Source organism: Nanorana parkeri, unplaced genomic scaffold, assembly GCF_000935625.1.
Source record: "Nanorana parkeri isolate BGI_ZX_2015 unplaced genomic scaffold, ASM93562v1 scaffold28, whole genome shotgun sequence".
Lineage (NCBI taxonomy): Eukaryota > Metazoa > Chordata > Amphibia > Anura > Dicroglossidae > Nanorana > Nanorana parkeri.
This window is the reverse complement of record NW_017306296.1, coordinates 2,808,751-2,827,391: the sequence shown is the minus strand read 5'-3', so window position 1 is coordinate 2,827,391 and position 18,641 is coordinate 2,808,751. Positions and strand designations below refer to the sequence as shown.

General features: G+C 44.6%; 1 protein-coding gene across 4 annotated transcripts in view; it reads left to right on the top strand.

Moving 5' to 3' along the window:
• Nucleotides 1-5,687: 5,687 nt before the first annotated feature.
• PAK5 (p21 (RAC1) activated kinase 5) overlaps nucleotides 5,688-18,641 on the top strand; it is a 98,542-nt gene continuing 85,588 nt past the window's right edge. For all 4 annotated transcript variants that reach the window (XM_018566832.1, XM_018566831.1, XM_018566825.1 and 1 more), the window contains exon 1: nucleotides 5,688-5,857. In XM_018566832.1, coding sequence (XP_018422334.1) covers nucleotides 5,719-5,857 — 139 coding nt within the window. In that variant the 5' untranslated portion in view covers nucleotides 5,688-5,718. The remainder of the gene's footprint in view (nucleotides 5,858-18,641) is intronic.

Genomic DNA, 18,641 nt, shown 5'->3' with positions numbered 1-18,641 from the left:
CCCACCCCCCCCCCCCCCCTCCGCCACCTCAGATGGTGCCGAAAAAGCTAGGGACGCCCCTGCTTACATCTATGGTATATAGTACTTGTATCTTCCAAATATCCTTATGTTGTAGTAAGTACCTTAACTAGTAAGAAAAATGTATCTTATTTGTGTATCACTCGGCAGCAGATCCTCAAATCATCTCTGAATTCATGCCAACACTGTCCTTCCTTCTGGAGGGTGGCTAGTTTTGTTCCCCATGGTCCCTGTGTGTGTTGTAAAGTAGCCACCTCTCCAAGCTCACTCCTGTGATGGACTACAATCTCATGATTAGTTTAATCATTTATATTGAGATTGTAGTCCATCACACGAGCGAGCTTGGAGTGGTGGCTACTTTACAACACACACAGGGACCATGGGGAACAAAAGTAGCCACCCTCTAGAAGGAAGGACCGTGTCAGCACCAAATCAGAGATGATTGGAGGATCCACAGCCGAGTGATACACAAATAAGATACATTCATTAGGTAAAGAGGGCAAATGTCTTTGTATCTGGGCAGACTTCTGAAGGTAATGCTTAGGCTGGGTTCACACCTAGGCATATCGAATATGCACGACAAACGCGCGTTTCCGAGGGCTACCTGGCTGTATCCCAATGGATACGCGCAACAAAAACGCCCCAAAGAAGCTCCTGTACTTCTTTGTAGCGCGTTCATATGGCCTGTAAATACGCCCAGGTGTGAACCATACCCATAGGAAATAATGGGATTTCGGTGTTTGAGCGTTTTGCAGAGCGTAGGAACGCGCTACAAAGTGCCCAGGTGTGAACCGGCTCTTACACAGAGTTTCACAGCTGCTGTGTAATGATTGACAGAAAATTGTGACAGGAGCTTACAACAGCCTCTATACACAAGTAGTGTTGGATAGAATAGCGTAATGTATAGCTGGGGCCTGGGGTCACTTAAAGTTGAACTCCAGGTATAAATATTTATATATACTTACATTGGTCCATCTTGGCCAAGTGTAAGTATATATATATATATATATTATGCTTAGGGGATCCTGCAGAACACTGTTGTAGCCACAGCTACTGCAATGATTTACAGTGGGGGTGGGCAACTCTGGCCCTCCAGCTGTGCTTTAACTACAAATCCCAGCATGCCTCTGCCTCAAGGAGTCATGCCTGTAACTGTCAATCTTGCAATGCCTCATGGGATTTGTAGTTACACAACAGCTGGAGGGCCGGAGTTGCCCACTCCTGATTTACAGTGATCTTCTGGGTCCTGTACAGCCGCTGTGCTGAGTGACTTCCCTTCTGATAAAACACAGTGGGGCGCTCACATGGCACAGCGGCCACTCAACAAGCACTTGGTAATTCATGAGTGAATACTAGGTATTCTCTGATTGGACGAGGGTGATGATGTTTGGATGATGTTTACTACCTCAGCATGCAGAACTTCCTCCTACTTCAGACATGCTTGACCTTGTCTTTGACTAAAGGGGATGTGCTGAATTTAATTGCAGCTATGGCAGAAAGGAGGATAAAAATTTGATGCTTTGATGCTCACAACTCCACTGCACAAGAACACAGTAACGTGCTGCAAACAAAGGGCAGCTTGGCCGGTGTCCGCAACAAGTGTCAAACCGAAGCCCCATTGTGCAAGGGCTGCCGGTAGTGTGGAAGCAGCTGGAGCTGCACCATGAGGAGACCAACTAGCCCTGTATGTACCCAGGACACCACAGTGATCTTCAGGAGTTTAGCAGTTTGTTGATTCATGCACATTCATATATTCACATACACATACGTACAATATACGTATACGGGTGTGATCAAAAAATATGGTGAATGCTGCTGCTGAGTGCCATCCAATGGAAAGGCACGAATACAAGAAGCGACACATCAAACATTAGTTACGGTGGAAAGAAGGTGTGTTTTTAAGTGTGCCGTAAATCATGGATCACTAAAAACGCATTAACATGAAATTTTATTTCAAACTCCAAAAAAGTGCCAAATAAACACACAAAATGTTAAAATTAGTTCATGGTGATGCTTCAGTGACCATAAGGAAAGTTTACAAGTGGTTTGAGCAATTTCGTAATGGTTGTGAATCAGTTGAAGACGAGAAGAGATCGGGACATCCAGAGGCGTAACTAGAACCTTCAGGGCCCCGGTGCAAGAAACCATGAAGGCCCCCCCCCCCAACCGCCATGGCACCGCATGGTTAACAGGAAGGCTGCCGAGGTCCTCAGCAAGCGCGGGACCTCTGGCAGCCGCTTGTTTAACATTTTTGTGCCGGTGTTCCGTCGAGAATGCGGAACCAGTATCTGCGCTTGCGCACAAACGGGATTAACGAGAAAACCGGTATTTATTTACAAAGTATTGGCTTGTAATTGTTCATTGTGACCGTTAATAAGCCGTCCATGGTAGTAAATGATGGATGGCAGTAAATGAAGGGTGGAATATTATTAAGAGTCACAATTAACGATTTAAACGAAATACTTTGTGAATAAATCCCGGTTTCCTCGATAATACATACTGGTCTGTGCACAAGCGCAGATGCTGAGGTCGGCAAATTCGACTACGTCGGCGTTCTTGACAGAACACCAGTATCTGCGTTTAGTGTTGGGGCATTTTCACAAGTATAAGTACTAAAAATGCCAAGTATTGGCAGTGGTGTATGCCTACCTAAAAGTATAATGCATTGCTGGGACTTGTAGTCCTACATAGTTGGTGCTATTCTGCATTGCTGTAAATTCATCATAACCCTCTTCCTCCTCGCTGGCCCCCCCCCCCCCAAGTGGCGGAACGCCAGGGCCCGGTTGCAATTGCGACCGCTGCGACCCTGGTAGTTCCGCCAGTGGGGACATCCTTCAACATCAAAAACCCAAGAGAATGCTGAAAGAGTAAGCACCAAGATTCAAACAGGTGATGGACTAACGATGAAACGATGTATAGAAAACGGCCTGAGAAATGGGCAAACGGTTTCATCCTCCATCATGACAACGCTCCGTGTCACACAGCGTTTCTGGTGAGGCAATTTCTGTAAAATAAAAACATGACGGTGTGTCCTCATCCACCTTAGTCAGCAGATCTGGCACCTTGCGATTTCTGGCTCTTCCCCGAAGTCAAAATAACCATGAAAGGTAAATGTTTTGAATCGTTTTAGGACATCGAGGTAGCCACGACAGCGCAACTAAAAACATTCACGGCATAGGCGTGTGCACTGGGTGTATCTGGGCACACCCTAATCACCCCAGCCAGGACCGAACTAACATTTACATAATATTTACATATGAATGGGGGCTCTTATTTATATATGAATATGGTTAATTCATATGTAAATAGCACAGCTAGTTCATATGCCAATTATGCCCAATTCCCTCCATTGTAGAAGGTGGTACAGTCCGAGATTCTAGCAATGTCTCAGTGCTTGTCTTCTTCTTGTATCTACCATTTATCTACCGTATCAGTGTGTGGCTGTATTGTAGAGCACTGTCATGCCTTTTTGCGGCCATCCAACAGTTTAATTAACTTTTGAATGAGACCCCTGGCTGCTTCGTATTTCCTTACACAGTTTTGCAGCTAAAAATCTCTAGAAAAGGACCCAATTTAGATATAAAATATTGTAAGCTGAGACTTGTTTTATATTTACTTTCAAGGGGCATTGCAGGAAAAGTGAAATACATCTACTGTAATGCAGAAAATATCGCATCTATGCTAATTCAGAGTTTGATATAGCTCCAGTGCACTGACCACACCGAGCTCTGCTCCAGACCACCTTAGCCAGCAGAAGCTCCTGGTGGTTGGCAGCACTGAACTGGATTTGAAAAATGCAGTGCTGGGTTCCCCATGCAAGGAACTAGACTTGTGACTGTTATCAGTGAAGCTGAGACAGCAGCCAGGCTTCGCTCTGATTATGCTTTTCTCCTATTTGTGTGTCCAGCAGATGATGGGGAAGGTAGCCCTTCTATGTGTGTATGAAGCAGATGACGGGGAAGGTAGCCCTTCTATGTGTGTATGAAGCAGATGATGGGGAAGGTAGCCCTCCTATGTGTGTATGAAGCAGATGATGGTGAAGGTAGCCCTTCTATGTGTGTATGTATCAGCCTGCCATGGGGTTCTGGCAGCAGTGACGGGCAGGTCAGACACACAGAGCTAAACAATGGCTAACACTGGCGGAACTACCAGGGTTGCAGCGGTTGCATGTGAGACTGGGCCCTGGCAAGTATCAACCACTGTGGGAGGAGCATTGACCTGCTGCATGCTGGGAGCTATAGTCCCAGGAGGCAATGTCAGCACCTCAGTGGTTACCAGGCCCAGAAAGGAACAAAAGGGGCTGGGCGCAGTAATCGCTGAGGCGCCGACATTGCCACCTGGGACTACAGCTGCCAACATGCAGCAGACCAACGCTCCACAGCACCCTCCCGCAGTGGTTAATACTCATATCACAGTGTTCAACCCCCTGATGCTCAGCTCACTCCATATACCCTAAGAGAGGGCGGGAGAAGACATGCCTCTGCTTGTCCTCGCTTTCTGCGGATGGGAGAACAGCTCCCACTGAACTTCCTTATTCACTTCAGCTGTAGGTCAGTGCTGTCGTTGCATCTCTGCCCCCCTCTCCTCGTGGCCAGTCACAAAGCAAATGGTGCAAGGCTTCATTTTCTAAAAGAACCAAGATAAGAGGGTAATGGAGATGCAACTTCAGTGATGAGGTCTATGAGACCTGCAGTGATACAACTGGAGGTGGTTGGGATGGTGGGGGGCAGCCATGCTGAATGGGGCACAACCATTGGGGTGGCGGGGGGTGCTGGTGGAGAGTGATGCCTCTAAAAGCCTGGCGGAGAGATGTTTGCAACTCCCCACCAGCTCTTTTCAACCTCGGTGCCTGAGGAAGCTGCAAGGGAAAGTGGCTGTGGCTTCCCATCCAATCATGAAGTTGGGCGGTTGATCACATGACCACCTGCCATGTTCCCTGCTTCATTACTGCACCCCTGATGGACGAGGTAAGGGACAGTTGAAGAGATGGTAATTTGGATGATGTATGTATCAGTAGTATCCCTCACTACTTCCTACTGGACGAGGGACGATGATGTTTACCACCTCAGCATGCAGAAATTCTCCCTCCTATGTCAGCCATGCTTGACCTTGTCATCCGTGTGAACAAGGCCTTAGGGCAGGGGTGGGCAACTTTGGCCCTCCAGCTGTTGTGGAACTACAAGTCCCATGAGGCATTGCGAGACCCTGACAGCCACTGACATGACTCCTAGAGGCAGATGCATGATAGGATTTGTAGTTTTACCACCGCTGGAGGGCCTGAGATGCCCACCCCTGCCTTAGGGCGCTAGGCTCATTTATATAATAGTGTACTTTATAATATACATATCCATTGCTGCTGAACACTTTACAATGAAAAGGAGCCCCAATAAACATGTTCTGGCTCATACAATCATTGTCCCATAGACCTCAACTCTCCTGATTGTATTAGATCTCATGAAACACACACACACTGAGATGTGTGTCCAATTCCCTCTGGTGCAGTTGTACGATTTTGCCCAGTTGTGGGTAGTGTCGTCCCCCCCCGCTCCCCCCCCTCTGTAATGATGAAGGATAGGCTCCCATCACCAATCAGTCCCTAGCTCCTCCTCCCCTCCCCACATCCCTGTCTGCACAGGCGCGCTCCCGCCCGCGCTCGGGCTGCGCGTCCCCCTCCCGCTCCCTCTCTGCCTCCGTTGTGGGATGGCCGTCGGTCGGGAGCGAGCAGCCTGGGCCGGCACATGCCCGGACCCCGGGGATCAGCGGGAAGATGGCGCAGAGAGCCGAGTGATCGGACGGGCCAGCGGCCGGCGGGATGTCACGGATTTCATGACGGCAGCGGGTACGTGTCCCAGCCATGGCAGCATCAGCATCCTCCTCCCGAGGCTGGACCACAGCATCCTCCCCCCTGCCTGCATCCCTGCACTTCTCCCCTTCCCGACCGACCATCCGTCTGTTGCTTTTCAATAGCATTCCTTTTGTTCTCGTTTTCTGCTCTCATATCATATACTCCGTGCTATTATTCATGCCCCATAAGCATGCTTTCATGTCATGTGCTTTGTTGCATTAGCATCCTTGAAAGATGCACCTTCTACCCTGCACCATCCACTCTCCAGCCCTGTAGTAAATCACATTGCAGTTCTTTTCTCCATATCTGCATTTTACTACTTTATTTATATACCAATCTGCAGTCCTGCTCATAGGTCATGCTTCTTAATATGAACTCTTATTATCTTAGACATGGGCAGCTTGGCTTGTCTATGGCCATGGTGGATATGTCATGGAGACCAGGCCTCTCAATACTGGACTGTCCCACCATGGGACACCCTAAGTCTTTCACAGGCCGCCCCAGCTGTCAGATTTCGCTATTTGGAAATGGAAAGGACAAAGGCTTTTACTAGATATTTAAAGGGTCATTTTACATTAAAGCTGAACTCCGGGCACAAAAACTTTCATTGAAATATATTCCACAATAGTTACAAAGGAAATAAATCCATTCTGTAGGCGATTGATGCCTTTGCAAAGCCAGATATTATCATCAATGTACTGAGCAGAGGGCAGAGCTGTGGGAATGACTTAACAGGCTCCACCCACTATGGGCTAGTCTAGAAAACTAGAGGCGGGGTGGAGACAAGACCAGTCACCCTGTACATGGAGAGAACTCAGCAGCGACTGGTTTTAATACAGGAAGCTCCTGCTCCAAGCTCGCTCCTGTGATGGACTACAGTATCACTGTTAGGTACTAATTTGTACTGAGATGGTAGTCTATCACAGGAGCGAGCTTGGAGCGGTGACTACTTTACAACACACACAGAGAAGGAAGGACAATGTTGGCACCAATTCAGAGATGATTTGAGGATCTACAGCCGAGTGATACACAAATAAGATACATTTTTGTTAGTAGTATTTGAATGTATTTTTAAGATTTAACTCCTGAATTTAGTGTCACTTTAAGCACCGAGTATTTGTATTATTCTTACATTGTGCTATTTACTTTGTTGTATTTTCTAATGGTACATTTATAATATTGCATGGTTGATAGTTGAGAATCGGAATATAGTATGATCTTGTTGACAGCGTACTGTTGAATTGGGGAGCGGCTGAAGGTTTTATAGAAGTAGAAACAAACTACAAAAGTCACCCTAAAAAGCTAAACACCAACAGATCCAATTGTCTGTAGTTAGCCCAAACCACACAGAGCAAGCTGGCCCAAGTCACATGGACTTGATGGATAGATCATAAAGTGGTTTTAAAACCATAACTGGATAATATTTATATTGCTAAATCACTGTGTATCATAAGCAACTACAACAAACAACAATGTATCATAAATACAACTACAGAATGTCATGTTTTTACCTTTTTTGCATCTCTTTGCTTTTGATCTTCTCCGGCCTCTTTCATCCACATTCTTTTTACTATCACTAACTCCATTGTTGGCTACACATCATTGCTGTGGATTGGCTTTCTCATAGTGACAAGAGTGGACCATGCCTCCTCCTGCGTTGTCACCCTGTTATATGAGCCCCCGATGGGCACAACAGGTGACTGTGCAGACACATCTTCTCCCCTTTAGGGAGTCATATGACACGCTGACAATGCACGAGTGCAATTGAGAGACAGTTGTCACCCCTTTACAGGAAGTACCTGAACAAGGACCCTTATTACAGGATCACCAGGTAGTACTTTAATGACATTTGCAGATGTAAAAAAGACTGAATTCAACTTTTGGAATCACATTATTTTTGTGTAAGCCTTTAGTAACTGGGATTAGATCAACATAGACGTTTTACTCAACTTATATCATGTTATTGTTTTATTTTCAAATGGAACATGTATTTTTTTTTTTTTTTTTACAGTGAAAAGTTAAATTTTGACTATTGTATAATAATTTTGGGCAGTACAAATGAAATGGAATATTGCTGAAGGTAGAAACAAACTAAAACATTCAACTTATAAAGCTTAAAAATCAGCAGGGACATTTGTCCAGGTGGCCCAAACCTTACAGAGCACCCTGGCCTATGGCATAGGGACTTCATCAATTAACCTTAGCAATCAATTATCTATGTTGCTCTCATCAACTGATCAACCATCAACCTTCTGCTATCATTCTGTAATTTTAGAGAAGCTGAATGGTTGCTTTGGGAGTTTTATTCTAGGCAGATTTCTAGGGCTAGATATACTCTGTGGGGCTGATATCCATGCAGGATCTATAGAGAAATACAGAATTTCAGAACTGAGCAAAGGCAGGGTTGGTTTATTAATATGAACTTTCTGCTTACAAAAAAAAAATATTTTTTTCCAAAGCTGGTTTTTTTTTTTGTGGTTCCGAATTTTATATTACTTGGCTTAGGGCAACTAATGTCATTGCTATACTTTATTCTTATGTTTGTAAAAATGTCATACCTTGACTGAACGTGAGGTTGTAATCTTTGGTTTGGAAGATGTATCTAATTTGCAACTCACAGCAATTTCAGCCTGACTCTTGTGTACCTGAAGGGTCATATCACCGGTGTGTGTTTTTTGGTACACATTGGAGATAAAAACCATCAGGGCCGTCTTTAACGCAGGGCAAAAGTGGCAGTTACCCGGGGCCCAGTCATTGTTGTGGGGCCCAAAGCAACTGCCGACTGAGCCGCAGCACCATTCTGTTCACTATGCATTGCATACTGTTGCTCGTCCCCTGCCAAACAGTGCCTAGCATGACATCTCAGGGACTGGGCAGTTAGAGGTGCAGTGAGGGTGGGGCATGGTGGGTAGGGACGCAGGGCCCAAGAAGATGTTAGCCCAGGGTCCAATCAATAATAAAGATGGCCCTGTAAACCATTTGCAGTTTATCATGTGTGTAAGTTTCCAGGTCTGCATATCTTGCAGTTAAAAGTGGGACCCATTCCATGTGCTGGATTTTTTATTTATTTTACATGACACACTATGGAGCAAAGGAGTAAGAAGAACACCTCAAGGTGGCCAGAAGCACGTACAACTCCCAAATTAGGTTGGTAAAAGGGTTAGGAACTATTGCAAGGCAATGTCACTTCCATAGCCCACACCAAAACTGTACCTATAATTGAAATATCCCCTTTGGGTGAATTAGTCTTTTCAGAGATGGGTGCACATGTCACTGAAGAGCTGGTCCTGGATTTGCATGAAAAGCCAACTGTGACCATTGACAGAACGGGATCCTATTGCAATTTTTGACCCAGGGCCCCTGAGCTTTAATGCCTTACTCCCTGCTCCAGACATCACATACTCAATCGCACTCCCACCCTGTTACCTGCTGTATTGAAACCCTTACAATATCTCCTCTCAACCTAACCCCCTTATTCACATCTATGCAATTTGGAAGCATTTGCGATGCCGCACACGATTCCGCATCGCATGAGATTGCATGTTGCAATGTTGAATACTCTGCGGTGCAAATATTTCTTGATGGCACCCAACACACCTAGCCAGTAGCCATCATATGAGTGTTGCAACGAACCGTTGCAGCACACTTGCCACATAGCATTGCAGATGTGTGAATGATGGTTTAAACTTATACAGTGATCTTTCAGGGGCAGCTGGAAATTGAGGGGGTCTAAATCTGATAGTTTAGCTGCAATGGGCAAGGAACAGGTTTTCTTTGAATGTATCAATATTTAAATGTCACACCACAAACATCGCAAATAGCATATTGGTTGTGTAACACACAATAACCAGGTTTGGTTACGTCCATTCAGACCTGTGAAAGTGGTTGCTGTGGGTGACTATAGATCACTAAAGTGAACAACCAAATTCAACATTATATTATTGCAAAACTATGCTTTTCTCATTTCATCTCAAAACAGTTCAGTTTTGAAGCTTAGCTGTGTAATTGCTTTTCCATATGGCCGCCCTACTAAGTTTGCAATGCTCCCACATGCTCATATGGATTGTAGGCATCTCTCTAGGCTGCTTTGGATGTGTCCCAGTTGTCTCTAGTAACTCCCTTCTCTTTGACAGCTCACAGTTGACTTGTTTCCTTGGTGACTATTAATTTGAACAGATGGCTTCAGATTACCAGGGTCAGGCTTTACAAATCCTGTTTTTGTTCTATGGATCATTCCCTGACAAAAGCACTCTTTGACATCACAACCTGTGTATAGACACTATATGATCTGGGAATGTGTTAAGGAAAGGAAGTTAATTTTTCTGTGATTGCTTGCTGGCTTGTTAACTTTATGTCACCTTTGCACTGACATGTAACCTGTTGATCGTTATGTAGTGGTGTGTGGTATTTACATGACAGGATTCTCACATTAGAAATGTGATATATATATCAGTGCTGGACAAATCCCAGGGGCTAGATAGCCACTGCTCCTTAAAAAATTAAAGCTGGCGCTTAGGTTTTCCTTAGTTATTGTCAATGGAGCTGGCTCCAGGATTGGACAGGCTGGCTATTGACTTTCATATTAATTTGTCTACATCTGGTATATTTAAATACATGATCATTGGCCTATCTCTACACAGCCTATCCCCCCTTCAGTCTATCTATCATGAATGCTGCTGCAAGACTTATCCACCTAACCAACCACTTAGTATCTGCAACCCTCGTCTGCTGATCCCTGCACTGGCTTCCAATTGCCATAGGATAAAATTCAAAATAGAATTAACAACCACTTACAAAGCCATCCACAACACTGCCCCCGGCTATATCTCAAACCTTGTATCAAAGTATCACCCTAACCGTCCCCTCCGCTCCTCCCAAGACCTGCTCTCTAGCTCCATCGTCTGCCTGGAGACACCTGCAGGTGAGCACTGGAAATGCAGGATCTGCTCCAGCGCCACCTGGAGGTGATCTGGTCCCTGACATCATCTCTTTAGGGAAGCCTATCCCACCTCAACCTAACCACTCAACCATCACATTCTCAAACAATTCATCCCCACACAGCTACATCCTCATGTATCACTTCCCCCTCCCTTTTAGATTGGAAGCCCTCACGGGCAGGGCCCTCCTAGTCCTTACCATCTAGTCTTGAATTGTTTAGTAATTATAATGTCTTCCCTATATTGTGAAGCGCTGCGCAAACTGTTGACGCTATATAAATCCTGCATAATAATAATAATAATAATCTTGGGGTACCCTATAGAAAGCATTGCATTGATTGCTGCAGAAATTGTCTTGAAAAATGTACCCAGAAAAATCTGTCTAAATTTGGAAGTCACGTGCAATGGAAGCAGTGAAACACTAATAGATAGGCACTGTCGGTGATTTATGTCATATCATTACCTCTCTAACTTCTGGGATTTGCAAGGACTGTCAGGAAGCCAGTGCTTCTAAAGGGAGTCATGAATAGCTCTAATAGGTGCTAATGTAGTAATAGCTTGTTCCCTGCTTGTTCCTTGCAGATAGGTACCTCTGCCACAAACACTAAGGTAGCAACTAGTAATAGTATGTGTTGGGGCAATCGGTATGGTTAAAATGGATAGTCCACAACATGACACTTCACTTCAGTCCTTTATATAGATTAAAGGCCATGGTTGGTTAGGTCTTGAAATAAAGGGCCTCAAGGGGTCGCATATGATATTCAGTGAATGTAATGCTAGAGAAAGCTGTCAGAGACTGTGGACATCCTACAAGAGATGGTTAGAGACTGCAGACATACAGCTGATGGTCAAAGACTGCCAGCATGCTACAGGAGATGATTACAGACTAGGAACATACTATAGGTGTTTTTGAAGACATGGGCATGCTTTAGATGACATTACATGGGACTGCTACAGTAGAGATCACTGCTATTAAAGCCCCTGTGCAAGCCAGTGCTTTCACATTTGTGCTCCCTACAGCAAAATCCATTATAAAAGATCACAAGGGAAGTAAACAGATGGACAGCACAGAAAAAAATAAGGCAGCGGGAAAGAAATCAACCAAATAACTAAACTACTAGAGCCCAGCCTAAAGAATATTTTTGCTTCACTGGTTTGAGTAAGCACCTAGGTAGGCAAAAACCAAATACTGTTGTCTGCACAAACATAGCTCTAGGGCCGCAGGAAGGCAACCATAGATGTAGACCTTGTAAAACAACCATCTGATATCGTTCTACAGATCACTAGCCATAGGCCTGGGAGTGGTGTAATTTACTAAGTAGGGGTAAAAAGAACTGGCTAGGAGGGATTTCCAGAAAGTTTTGTTTGATTTTCATAGAAAAAAAGCAAACTTCACTTAGTCCTCATTCATATGGATGATCTGGGGTTCTGCCTGTGCACTCAGCTGCATTCTGTGCTATGGCTACATGCAAATTGGCCGATTAGCTGTGGCCAGTTTTTGTGCATCCAGAAACTCAGCAGAAACACCACCTCATGACTGCAGGGTCATGCAGGGTTGGTCAGAGGCTCTATACACATGTAACTGGTCGGATGAACAGTTACATGCTAACAGTGCTGGCACCAGTTATTGATTAGACATATACTTATCAAGTAGATTAATTTTACTAACCTCTGTAGTTGTAGGCAGTGTGCAGCAGTTCAACCTCAAATCTCACAAGAAAAACACTGAAGTCCTCCAGGTTGGGTCTATAAACTGCTAAATCTCCATTTGCTCACCTCACACCTTAGAACCAGCTTGAAAGACTTCAGTGCCTCTGCTGTGAACATTTAGGATGAATTGCTCCACAGTGTCTGCACCTACAGACATCTAACTCCTTTGCTGCTGGTCACTATGTAGACACTTGTTCATTTTATGTCATGAGAGCATATAAGGTACTCAGCCTACCTGCTCAGCGCCTCAGCTTTTCACCCAGCTTTGCTGCACTGTACTTGTCAATCCTTTTTTCTTCTTTTAGTAATCTAGTTGTTAAGGAGACTCTTTTGTACACTTGTTGGTAATCTGGGATAATTATTCCCAAACTCACCCACTACTAGAGCTGCAGCTAACGATTATTTTCAAAATCGATTAGTTAGCCGATTATTAAGTTCGATTAATCGGTTAATCGGATATCTACAGGCTTCTTGCTTTCTTTTACATACAGTAAGTCTGATTGAAAGTGTGAGTACTGAAAGTTTTCTCACAACCACCAATCAGATTTGGGTAAAATGTGGAAATGAGGCACTGGCCACAGATCTTCCGTTAAAGGAAAACAGTCATTATTTGGGCTTTGTGACTTGGATTCATCAGCTCTACACAAAGCAGGAGGCCCCTCATAAGTCAGGTGGATTTACCAACCAGATTCAGGGCTGCCTTGGAAGTTTAAATCTAACTGGTCATGCAACCAATACAAAAATAGAAAGAAGAGATTATGTACCCTAGAGCTGCAGCTAACGATTATTTTCAAAATCGATTAGTTAGCCGATTATTAAGTTCGATTAATCGGTTAATCGGATAAACAATAAAATAAAGTTTAAAAAATGGCTCCAGTGATAGGCTATTAGTTTGTATTGAGGTTGTAGTCCATCACAGGAGCAAGCTTGGAGCGGTGGAAGTAAAAAAGAAAAAAAAAGATAGTGTGGTGTGCAATATAGTGAAATGAAAAGTGTAAAATTATACAGCAATGAATGCAGAATGGCACCGGCTATGGAGGACTACAAAACCCAGCAAAAGCACATTATACAGCGCTATGCAGAACACCGCCAGCTATAGAGGAATACAACAAATCCCATCAATAGTACACAATAGCTGGCGGCATTCTGCATTGCGCTGTATAATGTACTATTGCTGGGTTTTGTAGTCCTCTATAGCTGGTGGTATTTAGCATTGTACCACTTTATAATGTACTATTGCTGGGATTTGTTGTAGTCCTCTATAGCTGGTGGTATTCCACATTGCGCTGTATAATGTATTATTGCTGGGACTTGTAGTCCTCTATACAGCGCAATGCAGAATATCACCAGCTATAGAGGAGTACAACAAATCCCAGCAATACATTATACATACAGTGTATAATGCATTGCTGGTATTTGTATTCCTATGTATAATATACAGCACAATTCCTAATGTACCCCAGGTTCTCGGAAGCAGACCTACCTACCCCACAAGTTTTTCTTTGAAACCTGGCTGCAATGGATAACATAAAATTCCAATCTAAGTGAACTCAAACAAGTAGATTTTCTGAATAGCACAGTTACAGTGTTTGCCTGATAGCATTAGCAGCTCACTGATTTGTCTGGCATTGGTCTTTAAAGGTAACTTGGGGGAAGCTCTGGCTTTAGCAAAGAGGTAGTGTTTGTAACATCACATGTGTACATATACTTCCATTTCAAATGGTCCCGCGCTACTTGCAGGCTAAGGTAAAAATTTGCCCTATTTATATTAATTTCTGCGTAACCTAATGCAGGGCGATTAAAGCCCCAGGCTTGGCATGCCTTGTGTGGACATGGCTTCTGATCCTCTTGATATGATTCTAGCCCCTTGATTGGAGTTAAAGGGGGTGCCACAAGACAGTTAGCCTAGATGGCAGATAATAAAAGCAGACCCTGCCATTAACCCTATAATTGCATCTGCAAGGAGGGCTCTTGCTCTCTATACCTGCACAAGGATTGAAAGCCCCTTCACTTCTGGGATCTATATTCAGGTGACCGGACTTCTACCTGCCTCTATGCTAACAATCATGGAAGCCATCTACCCATTTTACCAACCTGCCATGCTCCAGCTTCCTGAAGGAGATTTTCAGTAGATGTGGAACTTGCAGTACTAATATCCATTCGTGATTGACTCCCATTTATGTAAGGAATGGGCAGATTGACAGCATCCCTTTATTTGTTTCTGTTGCTAGGAAAAATGTAATAGTAGCCAATGAAAGGTTTGTGTTGCAGCCATTCTAGGGCTCTGTAGCTCAGTCAATGAGCATTTGACTTTTTTGTGATGTTTGGAGCTAGGTACAGAATCGCCAGATTCCCTAGCTGCTCTTGTTATGCAATGACAAGCATTGTACAGCGGCTCGATAGCTAGCTACAAATCACCAGAGAAAAGTATCAGAGAGGTCTGTGGCTGCTACAAATCTTTTCTACAAAGTCACTGGTGTAACGTGGCCTAATGGCAGCAAAATTACTGGAGTGTCACACACAGAAGCTGCAGGAGAATGTGAACTTTCTTTTATTTCATCCTCTGCTGTCTATGAGGTTCAGCGTGGAACAGAGGAGGCCACAATGGCAGTAAATGTTGTCATCTTATTAAACATTCATTCCTCAGTCCACAGGCAGCATCGGACTACCCAGGAGCCTGAGAGGGCCGGAGAAGAGGAAAGCTAACTGCCTGCAGGAGCATCTCCAACACACTGAGCCCCTCATGAATCCCCTTTAATTATTATTCCCTTGCCTTAAAAGCACCTGATTGGCCAAACACTTCCGCCAATCAGTAAAAGGCCTCAAGGTTCACCTAGAACAGTCTAAAACAAGCCTGTTACCTTAAAGCTAGAAGATGTTAACACCTTCCTCTCCTGATACTCCATGTACATGCTCAACAGCAGTTCAGTGACAGACTTTTCCTTGCCCTGTAATGCAGCCGTAATGATGAATAGAATGCATGCGTCTTGTTTTTCCTTCTTCTCTTACATATGCATGGAAACCTTCCATGTTGTGGGCTCTTGCTGTAATACTGATGAGAGAGGAGGTGAGACATATCCGCCCACCCAGCACAGGAATATCTCCAGAACAAATGTTAACTTCCAAGTGACTCACTTGAGAGATAACCAATGTTAGGAAGCTGAAAAAAATAGTTTGCAGAGATCTGTGTTTAAGTACGAGATGAAAGAGCCATTCAGAAGAATACAAAATCACAGAAATGTGGATATGCCTGCACCTGCACCTGACAGAAAGTGAAGGCAAAGCTCTGATCTTTCTCAATTCTAATAAAAAATGTTCAGATTGCTGTTTATATCTCCTTTGAAGAGATGTCCCCTCACATCCTGGCCTGTGAAAAGGGCCAGAAAGTGACAATAAGGGCTAGTTCACACCAGCCCCAGTGCGTTCCAGACCGATTCTGACCGGAACGCACTGGATCGCATCCCGGCCGGCTCACTTTGTTTTGGGGCAGGAGGGGGCGTGGCGGTGCATTGAAGACAATGGCACTGCAGCCACGCCCTCTGGCCGTAGTGCGATTGCCCGCACGGAATGTGGCACATGAATGCCTGCGTTCCAGTCGGGTGTGGTTGCATTGCGGCCGGAGGGCGTGGCTGAGGGGCCATTGACTTCAATGCATCGCCACCCGCCCCATAACAAAGTGAGCCGGTCAGGATGCGATCCAGTGCGTTCTGGCCAAAAGGGGGCCGGCACGCACTGGTGCTGGTGTGAACTAGCCCTAACTCTTTCCAACACCATACCTCCCAACATTCTGAGATGAGAAACAGGGACACCTTCCCGGCACAATGGGAGGATTTAATGAAAACCGAAACAGCCAGAATCTGAAGCAGTTGCCTGTAGTAAGTTTCTCCCCTCACTTTGTTCAGTTAAGCTTTGGAAATGAAAGATAGAAACTAATTAGTTGCCATGGGTAACTGCTCCAGTTTCTGTCTGCTCCAGTTTTGATAAATTGTGGTTAGGCAACCCTTCCCACCCCCTGTTATGTGGACCATTAAGAATGTATGTTCCAAAATAATTATTGGGACCCAGAATAGTTTTTTCCACCATCACTTTTTCTTTATACTGGCTTTTCACTAGTTAAGAACATAATTAAGAGATAAAAGGATAAAAGTTTTAGTGCAGGATAACACTTGTTGGGGGTCAGAGGGATTTGTTTCCAAATTATACAAAACGAAAGAAAGAATGTTAGGTTTGAACCTTCTTCTTCTAGTGACTCCAAGGGTGCAATCTCCAATCTGACTATGTTGTTGGGGGATTAGAGAGTCAGTCCTTTCATAACTGGTATTTCAGTTTTGGCTAGGGGAGGTATTGTGAAGTAACCCATTAGCTTCTTGTATTTCTCCGGGCCATACAGGTTAGAACTCTGAACCCTGCTCTTCCCACCTCCAGCGAGTGTTTCAAGGAGGTGCTAGTCTCAGTGCTGGATTTTTTAGTTAATTTGATCTTAATCAGGGAAAAAAAAGGGACAAATGCAATTTCCCTAACTAGCTTTGCATCTCTCTAAGTGCAGGGCTTGGAACTCCTCTACGCAGGTCTCAACACATGAATCCTCCAAAGATGCTGCTGGCAAATAGCTAAAAGTATTCCTGAGGCGTTGTAATAAATTACCAGTTATGGTGATGTAAGGAAAAGGATGACCTCTGACAGAAAATTACATTCCGCTTAAAATTGGAAATTAAGCCTAGAAGTTCAAACATGCTCAAAATACCTGCACATGTCTTCAAATTGTCCTCTAGGCATCAGTGAAGTGCGCCAGTCTACCCAACCCTTGCAGGCAGATCAAGCAGCACTTTCACTTAGCCACTGTGCTGTGCAGCCTTCCCGAATGAAAAGAACATCAACCTGCATGTAATGCATAATGAAGCAGTGTTGATTGTTTTATATTAGTGATCCGGCCATGGAAATTGAAACTGTGGAAAAGCTTTGATGTGTTCAGTTCCCTGGCCTGCAGAATCGCACACAGAGAATAAGGTGTTCCCAGAATACTTAGAAACAACAGAATGTTATAAAACAGCTGGTGGCCCGGATAAAAATGAAAATCCATGCATAGGAATCCTAAGTCTTGGGTGTTGTTGGCATTTCAGAGTGCATCCATAGCTCCCAACTGTCCCACATGTGGAGGAACTGTCCCTCTTATGCAACCAAATCCCCCTGTCCCACTTTCCTCTCCCCTTTTTGTTGTGCTGAAGCAGATTTTTAGGAAGTTTGCAAATGCCTGGCAGAAAAAACCCGAAAGTGTATGTCTGGGATATTGACTTCTTACTTCTTGTTTGAGCGAACAACAGTGCTCTCCTGCACTGCAATCCCATAAGTATTGCCAGCCCTGCCTTCCCTGCTCCTCATGTTTTAGAGATGAGGAGAGGGGAAGTATAGCTTTGACCTCCAGAAGGGGAGACACCACTGTTTGGGATTTCAGTGCATTAGATACACTGTTTTGTCAGCTCAGAAGTTGTGAGCTCACTGGATTTTTGGCAGATCAACATTAGTTTTTCTATACAGCATTTTAAAGGAATACAACATGAGGAACCATGCATGCATTGCAGAGAGACACTGAATATGCTTTTCTTTTGCACAGACATAGTGTACACTTTCCTGATCATGCTGGCTAAGATGGATAAACCAATAAAGTGGCTGGGCAGAATTGCACATCGTTTGACATATACCCTTCTTATGTGTGTATTTCAGATGTGCAGTAAACTGCTTGCCTAGTGTTCAGATTTAACTTTAAGATTTAAAAATCAGTGGCGGAACAATCACCACAGCGACCCAGGCGGCCGCTATGGGGCCTGTGGGCACAGGGGGGCCCGGCCAGGGCATCCCGCTGATGCCATGCGGACCGCCTGGGTTGCTATGGCGTCTCATGCTGCTGGCTGTCACTAGCGGCTGTGAGGAGGAACACGCCGCTGTTCAGATCACTGACCACCTGCCAGGAATCTGTGCAGCGGCACGTTCCTCCTCACAGCTGCTGCTGAGTCAGTGACAGCCAGCAGCTATGGAGGAGGCCATGCGCACTAGCTCCATCTGCTGTATATCTACTGGCAGTCACCGGATGTGAAGTGCCCAGTCGGAGAGCTCGATAGAACACCAGCGTCGGC